We start from the raw sequence: 18947 nt of genomic DNA on the forward strand, positions 1-18947 counted from the left end.
ACCAGCTGCTCCTTGGAAGGAGGCAATTTCTGTGAGACTCCCATCCTCTAAAAACCTGGTGGAGAGTCAGCTATGAGTCAGTTCTAACTCCACAGCAATGAGGGTTTTGAGACATATTTACATTGTTTTCCTAAAGCTAAAAAGCAAAATAAACAAAATATTAAAAAATAATACCTTATAAAACAGTAAGACAATATTGAAACAAAATCTTATTTTTTAAAAACTAAACAAAACAAAGTCTCAATAGGTCCCCATTACCAGCTTTGTTCTCCAAAATAGAATTTTAATCAGGGTGAACTGGTTTGTAACACACAGAAGGGCACACAGTCAAGTGTCTTTTTTAGTATGTGCAATACTTAAATATCCTGGTCACTTTAAGAACTTCCACAGTGCCCTCTGCACTGTCAACTGCATAGATCTAGTCTCAAAAGTAATATTTAAAAGCCACTTCTCCCCACAGACCTTATTTTTCCTTCAGGAAGAGCAATGGGTCATGCTAAGCTACAACACTTTTTAAGTTTGCAGAGTCTCTAATTAGGAAAAACAATCTATCATGTAAAATTTACTTAACCCCTGGGTAACCACATCCAAAAATAAAGTTTAAGGTGCTTGAACATCCCGTTTGACTTTTGAGTCCTGATACCCACAAGTCCCTTTCCCACCTCAGTTATTCCAAATGACACACTTCCAGTAAAGTCTAATAAATTTCCTTTCAAATGTTTTATTCAAAGGGAAACTGTTGACTCAATCATCCTGACTAATGGTCTTTATGCCTCCTTTCCAGGTAAATGTCTATTATGTAGAAAATACACATGAACATATGATACATATTAGTAAAATACTTTCTTATATGTATCAGCAATCTAAAATGCCCTATATCCAGCAGTACTAAGAATATCCTGATTGATAGCTCTTAAGCTTCACTATGACCGATGATTTTTTTAAAGTGCTTGGATTTTCTATCACAGTCCTTTTCATAAGTTACTAAGCATTTCTGAAAGGTTGGTGGGTTTGAATTCACCCAAAATGGCTCCAAGGAAAGGAGACTGGGTAATTTGTTCCCATAAAGATTACAGCCTAGAAAACTCTATGGGGCAGTTCTACTCTGTCACATGAGGCTGGCATGAATTTAAAGGGACCTGACAGCAACTAACAACAACTGAATATGAATATTTATAAATCCTTAATTAAATAATTGCTTTTTGTAATCAAAGATCCTATCAATTTTTTAAAACTGCTTGTATTTGGATGTTCACCCAAAATCGGTTTAAAAACTTTTTACATTATCTAAGCAAAAAAGGGAGCTCTGGTGTTCTACTGGTAAGAAGCATATGGTTCGAATCCACTAGCTGCTCCGCAGGAGAATAATGAGTAATCTCTTCCCATTGCTTCTGAAAAACTGCTAGAGGGTCAGCTCTAGGTTGGTTCCAACTCGACAGTATACAACAAGAAGCAAGAAAGCCGTTCTTCAGGCAGAAACGGGCACCTGTATAAACTGAACACAACTCTTTCGACGTGAGGAGGGCAAATCTTGATCATGCCTACTATGGACACATGATCAGAGAAGACTAGTCACCAGAAGAGGACATAATGTATGGTAGAGGGTCATCAAACACGACGAAAATCCTCAGTTAGAAAATAGCTTCAACATGGGGCTCAAACATCACGGAAGTGGTGCAGGACTGTGGTGCGTTCCATTCTGGTGTACATCAGGTTAGTCAGAGCTGAGTTGGCAGCAAATAACGACAAAAAGTATCAACAAAAAGCTTTCAAAATAGGAAAGTGACTCCAAAGTGTAAATGAGTGCATTGATAGAAAGTGTCACTTTTTATGGAAAGGTTTTGCTTTATTTTGTAAAAAGTAATGTTTTTGAGAATACTTATTTTGCTTTGTCAAAATAATGCAAGTACATGATAAAAATTTGAGTAAAAAGTACCCTATTTTGTGAACTTATTTTTAACACACTGAAGGCATTTGTTCACTGAAGGTAGAAATATGTGGTCCAATTATAAACCATAAAATACAAGTGTAAACACAACTCAACAGCTATGAAAAAATAGAGGATTAATATTCTGCTTAAAAAATATTAAATTCAAGTTATGTGGAAACTTTATGCATAAAAAAACCACTGAGAAAATCTCAAAGTGACTCTTCCATGGTAATTTCTGAAAAAACAAATACTAACTTTAAAAAGTTAAACCTGAATGTTTCTTTCCCAAAATACTTTCAAAACTTGACAACTCAAAATATTTTAACACCTCGTGCCAAAGACATGAAGTTCTTATCCCGAGAAATCACCTTGTGGTATATAAATAAAACTAACGGAAAATCATCAAGATGAAATCCATCACCATCGAGCCAATTCCGACGGAGCCTGAGTGGGACAGAGATCAAAATATTCGGAGGCTCAGTCCACCAGCTGCTCCGCAGGAGGAAGGTGAGGCCTCTGCGGCCACAGAGGTTAGTGACCTTGGACGCCCCATGGGCAGTTTTACTTTGTCCTACAGGGTTCACAATGAGGAACGGAAAAGAGGAAAAAATAATAGTAGGAGTAAGAAACGTCAACCTAAAAAAGAAAGCAGTTCAACTGAGAATCAGAAAGAAGGAGTCTGAATTACTGTCGCTTTTTTTGCCGTCCTATCTTTTCATATTGTCTTTTGAGAACACGAGCCCTTCTGCAGGGAATCTCCCTGGGTCAACATTCTCTCCCTCATGGACACTGGGTCCACAGTCTCTTTGGGCTGTGTCAGGGAAGCACTGTATCATTCTCTCTTCTATTTCTCCAGTCAAGAAAAATCTATGCCCAAATTTCACTCCTGCTCCTGTGCTACAAAGAGGAACATTACAACATGCCTTGAGTCTATCAGTATTTCAGCAGCAAAGTAGACAATCTCTCTAGTGATCATTTCGCAGCAATGTGTTACCTCAATATTAATCATTAAAAAAAAATATTTTAAAACTGAAATTTAAACTATTCTAGTCAAATAATCATTTAAATTTTGGGAAAATGGACATATATGTAGCCTCAGCCACTTTAAACACTCCCTTCTGCCATTCCTACTTCACACAAGTCATTTTTCTCGTAATTATCCTAAGCATAAGTCTGAGTGTTCACCTTGATGGCATCAAGAAGCAGAGCCGCTTATTTGTTTCAAACACACCAGCAGCTAGGGGAGACAACCAACAGCTTCACTTATCAATTATTTCCGTCTTTCCCATTTTCGGTCCACACTCCCGTGGTGCTGGAAGCTCCAGCTGCGGGAAGCTCAGGGGAGTGGGTCTGGGTTCCAGTCGCAGCAGGGGGCTGAGAAGGCACAGTGGCACACAGTGGAGTCCGCTTCAGTTTGATCACTCGACTGGGCGTAGCCTTCTTGTCAGACAGAAGAACCTTTGCTGGAGGTGGGTATGCAGCCCCATTTTCAGTACCCTTGGCTCCACAGGACACTCGGGGCTCCTCGCAGGCTTTTGTGCCTGCAGTGGATGCAGCTCTTGAGGGTGAACCGCTGTGAGGCTGGTGTGCTATCACTCGAATGGAGGTCTGAGGAGCCCTAGCTGGAGACAGCCTAACTGAAGTCGAGTTCTTGACTTTGATCTGGGTGCTGGTGGAAGGGCCCAAAAATCTTACAGGCTTGGGACCAGTCTTACCGTCCACACCTCCTTCCTCTTCACTGAAGGATACCAGTCGCCTGGAAATACAGAGGCATGTCATTTCACCATGTAACAGTGGGAATAACTAAATGGAAACATCACAAAAGCTGCTCTTCACAATTAGCTAAAATGGTTTTTGTTGGTTTTTTTTAATTATTATACTAGTTTATTTACAAAATTGGAATATATTGTTTTCCAAAACATATTCTTCCAATTTCCCTCAAACCCCCCTCATCAAATTATACAACCCCATGCTTAGTTCCCCCCACTCCCTTGGATCCTTAACACTCATTCTATAATAATGGTTTTATATAATATTTGTCCTTGTGGGACTGAGTTAGTTCACCAAGCATAATGCTCTCCAGTCCCTCCCAAGTTAGGTAATAATTTACAAATTCACTGCTCCTGCATGCTGCGTAGTATTTCACTGTGTGAAAAAGATTAAAAATAGGAGAAAGATGGGCAATCTCCTCCTCTGAGATTTACTGCCTGTGAAAACCTGCTGGAGTGTCAGCTATCAGTGGGTTCTACTCAAGGGCACATAAAAACAACAAGGAGTTAAAAGGTTTGACAGGTATCAAATGAGCCCATTTCTTTCTCATCCTCAACAAAGGTCAATAGAAAAATTAGCTAGTTTAACTGAAGATTCATTTTGACTTGAATACATACTCAAAATCTCCTTAAAAATAATCTTCCCATCCTAAAAATCATACACAATGTTAATACCAAAATTTAGAGACTGTTACACAAGAATTATATTACATATCCCTCTATTCCCATGGGTCCTGTGATTCACAGGACAATCAGGAATTACACTTTGTCTTCCCACCATCAGTTTTTCTGGCCACAGCAGCAATTTGAAGAGATTTACTGGAGGAGGGGAGGAAATTCATGGCTGGTTCTGAGGAGGCTAGTGGTAAGAAAATGTTTAACTCTGTTGGATCCATTTCCACCCCCCCAATCTCTCTACAACTAACTACCTTTGACAATCAGTAAAATTAGCATTCTGTGGAAGACATTTTGGAAACTCGTAGAAGGACCAAATGCATGATGGGGTTGGATGCTTCTTGAATTTGAAAGTACTGGAGAAACTTTTCAACGATTCCTGAACTGAGTTTAACGCTCATTATAAAAAGCCTAAGGGTGAACATTTAAAGCTCAAAACTGTCAAACACTTCTGTCAAAAACCTTCTCATGCTTTCCACTGCTCCCACCAGTTCCACTTCATGAAAATCACCTCCTGAATGGAGGTACAGCATCAGTTCTCCACGTCTTCTCCCTCTCACACAGCACTGTTTTGACAACTCTGATTCAAGGAAATGGACTCCTACTCACCTAGCAGTTGAAAATTACTAAACGAAACATAAGGAGATCTGGTGGTGTAGTGGCTTAAAGACTAAGCTGCTAAATCAAAGGTTGGTGGTTTGAGCCCACTCCAGGAGTTCTGTAGGAGGAAATACTCCACAATCATCTCCCATACAGGTAAAAGGCTTAGAAAACCCCATGGGGCAGTGCCTAGAGGGCTCAAAGTGGGACATGAGAGCACAGGGCTGTGAGTGTCTCAAAGGGACAGAGGGAGTGAAAATAGCACAGCCTCGCACCACTCCAGAGCATAAAGCAGATAAAAAGCTCATAGCCCTGCCCCAGGTGCCTCTAGAGCCACAACACAGGCATGAGGTTTGATATTTGTTGTTAACTCACAGACTTTACTCATAGTTGGGGTACTGAGAATGAAGTTTTTTAGGGGAAACAGGTCAGAGAGTCGGGAGGCAAAGAATATCATCCAATGCAAATCCAAGGTTTTTGTCCAGCAGTCCCAAGGCACAATTCTTTAATTAGTCCAGGCTCTGCTTTCAGTTCAGCAAAACAAATTCAAGAAACCTCTGGTTTCCTAATCATCCAGCAAGGTTTGCCTGAGAGCAGTCATACGGCAGTTTCTCCTTAATTACCTGGCATGCATAGCAAAACTTTTAACTATGGCCTTTATAGCAGGGCTCCTCTGGTTACACCTTGCCACAGTCTCTCGACTACCATTACCAGGGTCTAGCCACCAGGGTCTGACTCTAGTCTTTCTCAAGTCTTACTGTTCAGTGTGGGAAACCCTCAGGATAAACTTCTGAAAAAAAATGCCATTAAAGACCCTAACAAACCGAACCCTGAAAAACATGACATAAACAGATATATCCTTATTTACTGCAGCATTATTTACAACAGCAGAGAGAGAGAAGCAACTCAAGTGTCCATCAATGGATGAATAAACAAACTATGGTACATATACGCACAACTAAATATGCTACATGAAAAAATGGCAAGTTGTGCCAAGAAATCTGGAGGACAACCACCTAGCCAACTGTCTGAAAGAGGTCTATCTCTGCCCCCATTCCAAAGAAAGGTGATTGACAGTGTGCAGAAATTATCGAACAATATCATTAATATCACATGCTAGCAAGATTCTGCTGAAAATTACCCAGAAATGACTGGAACAGCACATCAACAGAGAACTACCACATGTGCACGCTGGGTTTAGAAGAGGCCATGGTACTAGGAATATAATAGCTAACATTAGATGGATCTTGGCTGAAAGCAGGGATTATCAGAGGAATGTCTGTTTCATTGACTTATGCAAGGCATTTGACTGTGTGGATCTTAAGAAACTGTGGCTAACTCTAACAAAAATGGTAATCCTAAAACACTTGATGGTGCTTATGTGAAACCTATATGTGGACCAGGAGGCAATCTTCAAAATAGAGCAAGGAAACACTGCATCGTGCAAAACTGGAAAGGATGTACACCAGGGATGTTTCCCATCTCCATACCTTTTCAATTTATGCAGAACAGATCATCTGGGAGGCTGGGCTCTATAAGGAGAAATGTGGCATCAGGATTGGAGGAAGACTCATCAAAAACCTACTTATGCAGATGACACAACCCTGCTTGCTCAAACTGAGGAGGACCTGAAGTGCTTGCTGTAGAAGGTCATGGACTGCAGCCTTAATATGGACTCAAGCTCACCATTAAAAAAACATAGTTTCTCACCACTGGGTCAACTGGCAGCATCATGACAGATAGTGAGGAGATTAAGACTGTTAACAGCTTTAGTTTGCTTGGCTCCACAACCAGCAGCCAGGAAATTAAAAGACGAATTGCAGTGGGAAAGTCTGCTGTCAGAGACCTCTCCAAATTACTGGAAGAGCAACGAGGCCCACCTGATCCAGGCCATGGTCTTCACAATTACTTGCTATGCATCAGAAAGCTGAACAATGACTAGGGATGAGAGAAGGAGAACTGATGCCTTTGAGCTGCAGTGCTGGAGAAGAGTACTGAATATACCATGGACTACTAGGAGAGCAAACAGGTTCACCCTAGAGAGGCTGAGACCAGGCTACTCCTTGGAAGCAAGGATTCTGAAGCTTCATCTGCCATACTCTGGACATGTTGCAAGGAGGGACCAGTGCATGGACAGGGACGTCATGTTTGTAAGGGTGAAGGAACAGTGTAGGATAGGAAGACCCTGATGAGATGGATTGATTCAGTGACTGGTGATATGAGGGTAGGTGTGTCGGAGACGGAGACAATAAGATTGGAATAGGACAGAGCAGGGTTTAGGGCTGTTGTACATAGGGTCACTATGAGGCTATGAGTTGCAGGTGACTTGACAGCAAATAACAACAATTTACTAGAGGATATATAAGCAAACACGCAAAGCAAATAGTCATGGACATTCAAACAGGACTCCACTCATGACCATACAAAGGTTTGACTGATGCTATTTCTACATTCATACTGGTAAATCTATCCATGCACATAGCAGAGCCTAAAAGGTACAAAAGCATGCAAACTTCCTAAGTATAAACAAAATTCTCTGAGGGAATGAGTGCTGGTCTTAGGGCCTGGGGCAGTAGTCTGAAGGGACATCAAGGTCAACTGGCATAATCCAGTCCACAAAGGTTCTCCATCTTCCTCTTTGGTGGGCAGTGCCTCGAGTCTTAAAAGCTTATTAGCAGCAAAAACTGGTCTCTCCTTGCCCAGAACAAAGAAGAGGGAAGAAAATCAAGATGTAAAGAAATAATTAGTCCAAAGGACTAATGAGCCTGGGAGCCTCAACCTCCATAACCCTAAAAGGCCTAGATGGTACTCAGCTACTTCTGGAGACCACTTGAAAATGCATCAGAGCACAAGGTCCTGGATACAGTGGGTGAAAGAAGTGGAATAAGAGTCAAAGACACAAAAAAGGCCAGGGTATTACTGGTCTGATACAAATGGTCAGAGTTCTGAAACTATGGCTTAGTTACCCTTGGAACCCAGAATAAAACTCATTTGCATGGCTCAACTTGCAGCTAAACAACAGGCTCGTGTGGTGAACAGTGACACCAGGAAGGCACTGACTCCATAGAACAAGCTGTCATATAAGACAGCTCTGGTAATCTAGTGGGGAGATGCGCTCCTAATGCAAAAGCACTATTTGTTTCCCCCTGCCACTCCATAGGAGAGATCAAAAGGGAAGCACATGCCACAGGATAAAGTTCAAAAAACTGCAAGGGGAAGGATAGAAGAGTTCATGGAAACCAGTATCGCAGGAGGAAATGGGCAAAGTTTGGCTAGATTGTGGAGGTTGTAATCAATGTTATAAAGCAAATGGTGTTTGAATGGTTGAATGGAAATTCAAGTAGCTTTATAAACTTTCACTTAAATCACAGTAAAAAAGGAAAAAAATGATAATGAAAAGACTGTCAGAGGAATAACAACTAACCCAGGTTTCATGAGCCTCCATATAACCACTCCAGCTTGCTGTCTTGTCGGCCCACAACTTCCCTTAAACTTGAGGCCAGGATTTCCCCATCACTGGCACTACTGGCATTTTGGGGCATGGTAATTCCTTGTTGTGGTAGCTGTCCTGTGCATGGAGGACATTCAGTAGCATCCATGGCCTCTTCCCATTAGATGCCAGTAGCAATCCCCTTCCTAGCTGTGAAAATAAAAAACTCTCTAGATATCAAATATCCCACAAGAGACAAAAGCACTACTCTGGACTAAAATAATATTTGCTAATTGCTCTGGTATACCAACTATTCCTGGGGCCTTATTTTTTGCGATATCCTTCAAAGCAGCCTGAACTTCTCCCCTCATCACCATAGGCTCTTGCTCATATGTTGTTTCATTAAATTCTTCTGTGTCTGCCAATTCCTTTTGGAATTGATGGTATACCAACTGACATATTTCGGCTAACAGATGCTGCCCTGGATATGCTCACCAAGTAGTGCCAAGAAATCTGGAGAACAACCACTTGGCCAACTGACTGGAAGAGATCTATATTTGTTCCCATCCCTAAGAAGGGTGACCCAACAAAGTGTGGAAACTACAGAACAATATCATTGATTTCACATGCAAGCAAGATTCTACTGAAGATTATCCAAAGACAACTGGAACAGCACATCAGCAGAGAACTGCCAGAAGTCCAGGCTGGGTTTAAAAGGGGTCGTGGTACTAGGGATATAGTAGCTGGTGTTAGATGGATCTTAGCTGAAAGCAGGGAATACAAGAAGAATGCATATCTGTGTTTCACTGACTATGCAAAGGCGTTTAACTGTGTGGATCATAACAAACTGTGGCTGACTCTGAGAAGAATGGGAATCCCAGAACAATTGACAGTGCTAATGAGAAACCTATACGTGAACCAAGAGGCAGTCGTCAGAACAGAGCAAGGAAACACTGCATGGTTCAAAATTGGGAAGGGTGTATGCCAGGGATGTGTCCTATCTCCACACCTTTTCAACCTGTATACAGAACAGATTATCCGGGAGGCTGGGCTCTATGAGGAGAAATGTGGAGTCAAGATTGGTGGAAGATTCATCAACAATCTGTGTTATGCAGATGACACAACTGTGCTTGCTGAAACTGAGGAGGACCTGATGCGCTTGCTGCAGAGGGTCAAGGACTGCAGTATCCAATATGGATTGAGGTCAATGTCAAGAAGACAAAGATTCTCACCACTGAGCCAATTGGCAGCATCAGGATGGATGGTGAAGAGACTGAATAGATTGTTCACAGCTTTCATTTTCTTGGCTCCATAGTCAACACTCTTGGCACCAGTAGCCAGGAAATTAAAAGACGTATTACCATGGGGAAGTCTGCTGTTAGGGACCTCTCCAAAGTACTGAAGAGCAATGGTGTCTCTCTGGAGACTAAGGTGAGTCTGATACACGCCATGGTCTTTGCTATCATTTGTTATGCATCAGAGAGTTGGACAATGACCAAGGAGGATAGAAGGAGAACTAATGCCTTTGAGCTGTGGTGCTGGAAAAGAGTATTGAGGGTACCATGGGCTGCTAGGAAAACAAACAGATTAATCCTGGAAAGGGTTAAATTGGGCCGCTCCTTGGAGGCAAGGATTCTGAGGCTCCATCTAACATACTTTGGACATGTTGTGAGGAGAGACCGGTCCTTAGAGAGGGACATCATGCTTGGAAGGGCTGGCGGGACAGCGCAGGAGAGGAAGGCCCTCTATGAGGTGGATTGATTCAGTGACTGGGATAATTGGGATGGGAGTGTCAGAGACAGTGCGATTGGCACAGGAAAGAGCAGAGTTTAGGGCTGTTGTACATAGTGTCACTATGAGTCGCAAACAACTCGATGGCACATAACAACAATTGCTCTGATGGCCTAGAGGGTAAGGAGTTATACTGCCAACTCAAGCACAGACAGTTTGAATCCACCAGCTGGTCTACAGAAGAAAGAGGGGCAATGTCCTAGACAGCTTCTGAAAACCCACTGGAAGGCCGGCTATAGATTGGTTCTGAATCAATGGCAATGAAAAACAAAACAAAATAAAAATAACCAAAAAGACCAATAGGTTCAAAAGGCAAAATACATACTGGTAAAAATCAGAGCCTTTAAAGAAGAACAGGATACGTTTGGCATGTAATGATTAATCTAGAAAGCTTGACTAAATTCTGCATTTGTGTGACAGATCCAGAGGATACGAGTAATAAAGTAGTTTGGCATTCCAACAGAACATTAAGTAAAATTCTAGAATACTTGCTCTAGTGAAAACATCTTAAAGGCCTTGAGTACTCAGAAAATATTCAGACACTAGAAAAGAACTATTACTTTGTATGTATTTAAAAAACAGTGAAAGATACAGAAAAAGAGTAAATGTAATAATTTAATGGAACACAAGGAAAAACCATTAAATAAAGGGAAGGGGTGTAATTTGTGGCAATATTAGGAAGGAAAGTAAGTGGAAAAAAAAAGAAATTTAAATATTAAGTCTAGCTAAACAGACTATCGCCAGAAAGGATTAGGATTTCACTTCTGAAATTTCTTACCACAGATTTCTCTTCTCTCAGTAGTAAAACACTCCAGCTTTAGAAAGTTAGTCTCACTCCATACACAGTCCTGGTAACTTTCCATTCATCTAGATATGTTCTCTGATGGTGTAGTGTTAAGAGTTTATTGTTCGAAATGACTTCCCTTTGACTTTGCTATGCAACAAATAGGGTGTGCTGCTCAGTGGGACTGGCTAGTTTCACTATTAAACTGAATGGACCCAACAACAGAACAGGAGAACTTCACCATCAGAAAAGTAGGAGCAAGATATTACAACACATTCTCTGAGATCAAAGATTCTTGGGCCAGTGAGATCAGGGTTTGTGGAAGCAGCAACCAGAGCAGCTGCAGCAGAGACCCAGAGACCTGAGACAGAGTAGACCCGGGACTGCTATGCCCTTGAACCAAAGTTAGAGAGCCTTTCGACCAAGTCTGCTGGAGGACAGGGAGTGGGATGGAGGGCGGGAGAGCCATAAGTGGTAGGACCAAGAGCACATGGGCCTAAAGCTAGGAGGCTCAAAGGTCAGGCACCTGCGAGCACATTTCAGAAGCTGTCTTGACTATATTCTGCTACTGACTTGAATTATACAGCCTTTTGACTTTTCTAATATGGTTCTGTGGAGTCAGTGAACTGTCGCATCAGATTCTGGACCCATTAAAGCAGTAAGTTTAGTGTTGGGATGGGCAAAATGATGTGGTAGCATGGGGGACCTGTCTGACCTCACGGGAACTGGTTTTGTGTTGCTGATGACAGGGACAGTGCCCCATGTGGAGTTGGTTAAAGTCAGACATGCTCCATGTGGCATTTGCTCTTATTTGACAGATAGTGAGATAGAATAATCATCTAAATGATAAATGAAAGTTAATAAGGGCAAGAATCATTATTCATGTTCCCCTCATAAAAGGTAGTACAAATGTAGGATGGAGAGATGAGATGAGATGAGATGAGATATGAGATGAGATAGTCAACAGAGTGCAGATACAACCTTTTTCGAATTGGGGCCATGTGTCGCAGGTTTCCAAGTAAAGGCTGCTCTTCCAGCGTCCAACACTCTATGAGCTCATGAGGGACCCGCCAGTAGCTAACACCTAGAAGAGAAAAAGACATATAGGCCACCTCAGGTTACAAACACCCAACTCAGAAACCACTTCTTCTTGTCCTTTAATGTTTTGTCAATTTGCCCTCATTTGAAACAAGTGAACCCCTAATTTAACCTTCACTTACTACACATAGTTTTTAAATCACTGGAAAGGTTCAGGCCTTTCTTGCATAGAAACCAAAACTAAACAAATCCAGTGCCATCGAGGGGCTTTGGCTCCTCGTGACCCTTGGCCCCACAGGGTTCTAAGTCTTCCTGGAAACGGACTGCCGCATCATCCCCCTCACAGTCACTGACGGGTTTGAACCACAGTTCTTTGCTTAGGTGCTGAATGCTGAGCATCGCCGGAGTGGGTAAGAATCAGAAGCACCTGTTCTGACTTAGAAATTCGACTCAAAGACACACTTAAGAGCTGAGCTCATTCATAACCGGGGACTGCCTGTAATTAAGAGAGCCACCGGCTGCTGCAAAATGTTCAGCAACATTGTTTCACAAAGACTGGGCAGAGTGTGGGGTTCACACCCCCCATGTGGCATAGACAAGAAGCACTGGCACTAAGTGACAGTGCAGTGGGGTGGCACGCCTCAAGACCTGAGTCTAGGAAGAGCTGGACTCCAGTCCTGGCCCTGCCACTTACTAGCTGAGAAAACCAGCGGGTCACTCTATCTTCCTTGGACGTCTGAGTGTGCTGGACAAGAGCAGGGGTTCACAGGCCAAGAATGCCCGAACCCAGAACCTACTGCTAATCCGTGACCTTGGGAAAGTTGCTTCCTCTGCCCAATGTTCTTCTCTATGAAATGATGATAATAGTACAAATTGTTGCAGGACTATTGTGAGGATTAAATGCTTAACAAATGCTTAGATTAGGGCCTGGCCCAGGCTAAGCATTCGCTAAAGGCCAGGTGGCTTCACAATAAGCTTTGATGTTAGAGCCCTCATGGCAAAGCTGTTAAAGAATTGGACTGCTAACCAAAAAGTCAGCAGACCCAACAATGGGACAAAGATGAGGCAGGCTGCTTCCATAAAAACCGCACAGCCCTGGAAACCATACAGGCAGTTCTCCTCTGCCCACAGCGTCACAACGGCTGAGGCCTGGGTTTGGGCTTTCGGGTGTTAGCGCAGCAGTGGTGGTGCGTGGAACCTGTGAGAGCTGCAACGCACACCATGCTTGTCCAGGTCTTGCAAGTTTTCCACCTTTAACAGTCTTACCACTTCTCTATTGCTCTTTTCAGTAGGGAAATATTTGACTTTTCCTTCTCTGGCATGTTTTCAATTTTTTTAGAGGTTCCGGCCTTTGTAGGCTCTAATGCAACAGTATTGTGCAGTGGGGTTTATTATGACACATACTTACCCCATCTACCTCACTGGCGTCCCAGGACCACCTAACAATTGCTGTGAACCACTATATAAACAGTAACTGCGATACAAATATGAGATTTCACTATTCAACATGCATATTTTCAAACAAAAACTAATAATCCCAGTGAATATATTAACACCAAAATCCTAGTCAAGCTCTTTTTTAGTTTTTAAATTTGTTATGTTTCTGATTAAAAGCCAAAACTATAATCTATAAACCTCGAAAACATGTTAAGCGAAAGAAAATGGACGCAAAAAGTCACATATTGTGTGAGGGATTCTATTTCAACAAAACACACAGAACAGGTAAGCCTACAGAGACAGAGAAAGCAGACCGGCGGGTGGCTGTGGGGAGCACTTGTTTACTGGGTGTCCTTTAAGGGTAGGAAAAGGTTGCTAAAACTAGGCAAAGGTGAAGGGGCTGTAACACTGTCAGTGTGCTAAATGCTGCCAAACTATACATTTTTAAATGGTTAAAAATTTCTATGCGAATTTCACCTCAAGTGAAAAACTACAGATGTAAGCCTTTTTTATAATAATGTTATAAATGCATGGTATCACTCAGTATAAGTTTTATTTTTTAGGGTTTTTTAAAAATAATTTTTCAAATTGTGATTTTAACAAAAGTTTACAGAAAAGTTGGATTTTCATTCATTCATTATTGTACATTTTTATCACATCCCCCAGTTCACCCTTAAAATAAAATTTTCATTTATTGTTGTATGATTGCCTTCCTCCCTCTCACCTCTCCCCGGGCCCACTTTACTATGCACCTCTTATTCTGGACTATTGTAATACAAATAATGCCTAATCATATATTCCATTTAAATAGTTCATAGGAATGTTTTCAGAAGTATTGATGCCTTTGAATTGTGGTGCCAGAAAAGAGTGTTGAACATACCATGGACTGCCAGGTGAACAAACAGGTCTGTCCTGAAGAGGGTGAAATTAAGCTACTCCTTGGAGGCAAGGATTCTGAAGTGCCCTCTCACATACTTTGAGCATGTGGACAGAAGGGACCAGTCCTTGGAGAAGGATATCATGCTCAGATGGGTGGAGGGACAGAACAGGAGAAGACCCAGGATGAGATGGATTGACTCAGTGACTGGAGAACTGGAATTAGGTCTGTTGAAGACGATGAGATTGGCTCAGGATAGGGCAGAGTTCAGAGCTAATGTACATATGGTTGCTGAGTTACAGGTGATTCCATGGCATATAACAACAAAGCTCAGACTGGCAAGGAAACAAAAGAAAGCCTTATATAAAACTTCAAGTTTCGGACTTAAAGTTTATATTACCTGTGTAGCTCAAGAGACCACAGTTAAGATATTTACTCAAATGCCTCTAGGTTGGTAGTATACATCTATCTTGTAGAAAACGAATTGCCTCTAGAAGAGATATCCTCAATTCAAGTCTCTCAGGATGCCCAGATATAAGGTGCAAACATACATCTTGTAAGTTTCAAGAATAGACTTGGCATCTTTTTATCACTAAACTTCTGACAATAATAATCATCAATTTAGCAAGCTGCACATGTTGTCATTAGGTGACATCAAGTTGCCTATGACTGAGTGACCCTCTGATCACAAACCTTGCCCTATCCTGTGCCATCCTCATCATCTCTGATATACTTGAGTCGACTGTTACAGTCACTGTGTTAATCCCTCCTGTTGAGGGTCTTCCTCTCTTTCACTGACCTCTCCAAGTCTCTATTAATAATATGTCCAAAATATGTGAGAGAAAATTTCACCATCCTTGACTCCAAAGAGCACCCTGGCTACACTTTCTCCAAGACTTATTTATTTGTTCTTTTGATAGGCCATGGGATATACAGTAATTTCCAACCACAATTCAAAGGCATCAATCCATTCTTCTGTCAGCCTTGGTTACTACTAACTTTCAGATGCATAAAAATTAAGTGAAACGACTGTGGCCTGAATCAGATGCACGATGCATCTGACATCATGTTGTTTTTTTTAAAAAAAGTTCAATCAATTTTCACTTCTATCAGAAATGCAAAAGACAGTTCTCATTATAATGAGAGTGGATCTCCCTCCACGTTGATTTTCCTTAGAATTTTCTATACATAAATTTATGCATTTTTTTGTAGTTGATTTTATAATCAAATTAAATCCTCTCTATAATAAGGACATTAACTTCTTGTCCAGTTAATTGTTTTATATTACTCTTTTAATTTGGTGTATAGTTTTTAAAATATCTTAAAAGTTCTTCAAGGTTTAAACAGTATGTAACCAACTTTATCTTTTAGGCTTATAATTTCTTTCCCTCTAAGAAATCAATTAACCTGCTTAAATTTCCCGTTAGTGTATTAGCTTCCTTTTTCATCCATTAATCCACCTGGAATGATTTTGATAAATGGTGTGAGGTTAACGTCTTAGCTTTCCTCCCATGTAGTTAGTGTATTTCTCAATTGCTTATTTGATCGTTGTTGTTGCTGTTATTACCTTCGAGTTGAGCACACACGACTCAAAACAACTCTATGAACAAAAGGCTTGAAGTCCCTCTACAACTATCGACATTTATCAAAATTCACAGGGTTTCCGGAAGCATGTTATTTAGGAAGTGGATGCCACTCCTGCTTCCAAACCTGTCATAGTATGTTACTGTTTTTTATGCCATTGAGTCGCTTGTGATGTATAGTGACCCTATGATTTTTAAAATATCTTAAAGTTCTACATAGTTCATGCTTTACTACATAGTATTTTTAGTGTTAAAACTCTATTGAGGCCTACACTTGACCTCTGCGTCTATTCTTCTATTCTTGCACCAGTAACAGATGATCTTTTTTTTTTTGCTATCAAATAGAGCTAGACAAATGTCCCTATATACTTTTATTTCCCAAAATATACTTGGTTATTTTATTCTTTCAGAGGAGTTCTGGAATCATTTCCTCAAGATTCTCAGAGTTCTGCTGATATTTTTGTGGAAGCTATGTTATAGATAGGGAACTTATAATTTAATATGTGGAGAACTGACATGTTTATAATAATTAAATTCCTCATTCAGAACCGTTGTATGACCATACCAAGTCTTCTTTTTAAACAGATAGACACACAGACAGGTGGATGGACAGACAGATGGATGAACAGATACAAGTATGTCAGGAAGGAAGGATGGATGAACACATTTCAAAGTTTTCTTCAAAAAAGCCACTAATGTTTCCTACTGGGGCTATCCTAGTTTTCTTTTTCAGTATTACTATCACAAATGCGACTTCACCTATAATTTCCAACTGTAGGCTATTAATTTTAAAATATTTGCATTGTATCCAACTAGCCTACTAAGTTCATCATTTAAAATACTTTTAGTTGATTCTCTTGGGTTTTCTAAAAAGACATTGTCCTCAAATAACAAAGACTCCTCTTCTTTCAGTAATTCTTTCTGAAGAATGTTCTGTCTCCTGTTTTATGGCTTTCTACAGTACTTCTAGTAACAGTGATGCTTTGTTACATGTTTTCTAAAACTTAAAATCAGTGCATGCTTTGTAAGGCAGAGAGGCCAGCTCTTCACTTTGGGCCCTTCAGTCAGTGAAGGAAGAGCCACAGCTGCTTCCTCAGGAGGACTCCAGGGCATCCTGCCACCCAAGGCACAGAGGCACGAGCAAAGGTACACCCACAGGCACACCCAGAGAGCACCAGGGTTCTGGTTGTCCTCCTTGAACTTAAGTGTCTTAGAGGAAATCTAGAATACTAAGCTTAAAGAGCACATTGCTTCTTTCACTACTAGGCTTGTTCCTGCCTGTTCACAGGCTATGATAGCGAAGGGGGAAGGAGGAAAACTCAGAGGGCAAAGCTGACTAAAGAGAGCACTGGTGCTAGCACCCATCTGCAGGAAGTCAGCCGGCATGGAGTCTGTCAAAGGCCTTTCCCTCAAACATCTGTTCATTCCCACGACTTGCAATGTTGACCTCTAGAAGCTTTCAAATAATTTGCAAACTGGGATGTGTTTTATTTCTCTCTAGATCTCATTTTTAAATGTAGAGCCATTTTCCATTAACAAGACTCAATACAAACAAACTTAAGCATAGAACAAGTTACTCCTATGATTGGTAAACAAGTGATGATATCTAAGACTCCTTTTCCCCATCTATAAAATAGGAACAGTGACTTTTTAGTTATTAAGTTTTAGGGCTGCTGTTGTTAGGTACTATCAAGCCAAATACGGCTAACAGTGCCCCTATGAGCAATCGATCTGAACGTTGCCCTATCCTGTGCCATCCCCATCATCTCTGATACCGAGCCCATTAATACAGTGTGTTAACCCATCTTGTTGAGGGTCTTCCTCTCTTTCACAGACCCTCCACTTTTGCAAGCACCACGTCCTTTTCCAAGGACCAGCCCCTCCTAATAACATGCTCAAATTATGTGAGATGAAGCTACACCATCTTTGCCTCCAGGGAGCACCCTGGCTGTACTTTCTCCGAGACTGATTTATTTGTTCTTCTGCCAGTCTACGGGATATTCAGGACTTTTCTCCAACCACAACTCAAAAGCATTGATTCTTTTTCTATCATCTTTAGTCACTGCCCAACTTTCAAATGCACAACAAGTAAGTGAAAAGACCATGGCCTAAAACAGACACACCTTAGTCTCTAAACTGACATCATTGTTCCTTAACACCCTGGAGAGGTCCTTGGTAGCTAGGGCTAAGAGATTTGAAATGTAAACCATCACACTGGATATTAAAGGTCAATATTATTATGAACTCAGATAAAAGCAGCTTAGTAAAATGATCAGTTTTCAAAGCAGGCATCTAAAGGTATCTTAACCATCTTTCTATAAACTTTTGTTAAATAAAAATTTTTTAAAATCTATCTCAAAACAACTATGAGATATCATCTCACCCCAGTCAGAACAGCAAAATTTAACAGAATAGCAAGCAACAAATGATGGCGAGATTGTGGAGAAACTGGAACACTTATTCACTGTTGGTGGAAGTGTAAAATGATGCAACCACTGTGGAAGGTGGTATAGTGCTTTCTCAAAAAGTTGCAAATAGAGATACCATTTGACCCAGCAATTCCAATACTGGGAATATACCCTAAAGACACCATAACTGAAAGAGATACCATTTGACCCAGCAATTCCAATACTGGGAATATAACTAAAGACACCATAACTGACATCCAAGCAGATATATGCACACCCATGTTTTTTGTGGCTTTGTTCACAATAGCAAAGAGTTGAAAACAACTTAAGTGCCCATCAACAAACCAATGAATAGAGAAGCTCTGGTATATTCACACAATGGAATATTATGCTGCATTGAAAAACAAGGAACTCATGCAATATTATTCAAAATTGGTGACTCTGGAGGACATTATGCTGAGTGAAATATCTCAGTAACAAAAGGACAAATACTGTGTGGTGCCACTGTTGTAGAATGGGACTGATATCAGGGTTGGGGTAAGACTGAGAAAAACTGGATAAATTATGTATACTGCATTGAAACAGATGAGGGAGAGAATAATTTAAAAGTGGTATATGATAGGGT

General features: G+C 40.9%; 1 protein-coding gene across 1 annotated transcript in view; it reads right to left on the reverse strand.

Moving 5' to 3' along the window:
* Positions 1 to 3196: 3196 nt before the first annotated feature.
* Positions 3197 to 18947, reverse strand: part of KCTD18 (potassium channel tetramerization domain containing 18) — a 29722-nt gene continuing 13971 nt past the window's right edge. Inside the window, exons 6-7 of the mRNA XM_006889138.1 lie at positions 11961 to 12063; positions 3197 to 3686 (exon numbers count right to left, since the gene is read on the reverse strand). Coding sequence (XP_006889200.1) covers positions 3197 to 3686; positions 11961 to 12063 — 593 coding nt within the window. The remainder of the gene's footprint in view (positions 3687 to 11960; positions 12064 to 18947) is intronic.

Source organism: Elephantulus edwardii, unplaced genomic scaffold (genome assembly GCF_000299155.1).
Source record: "Elephantulus edwardii isolate Elephantulus edwardi_28Jun2011 unplaced genomic scaffold, EleEdw1.0 scaffold00075, whole genome shotgun sequence".
Lineage (NCBI taxonomy): Eukaryota > Metazoa > Chordata > Mammalia > Macroscelidea > Macroscelididae > Elephantulus > Elephantulus edwardii.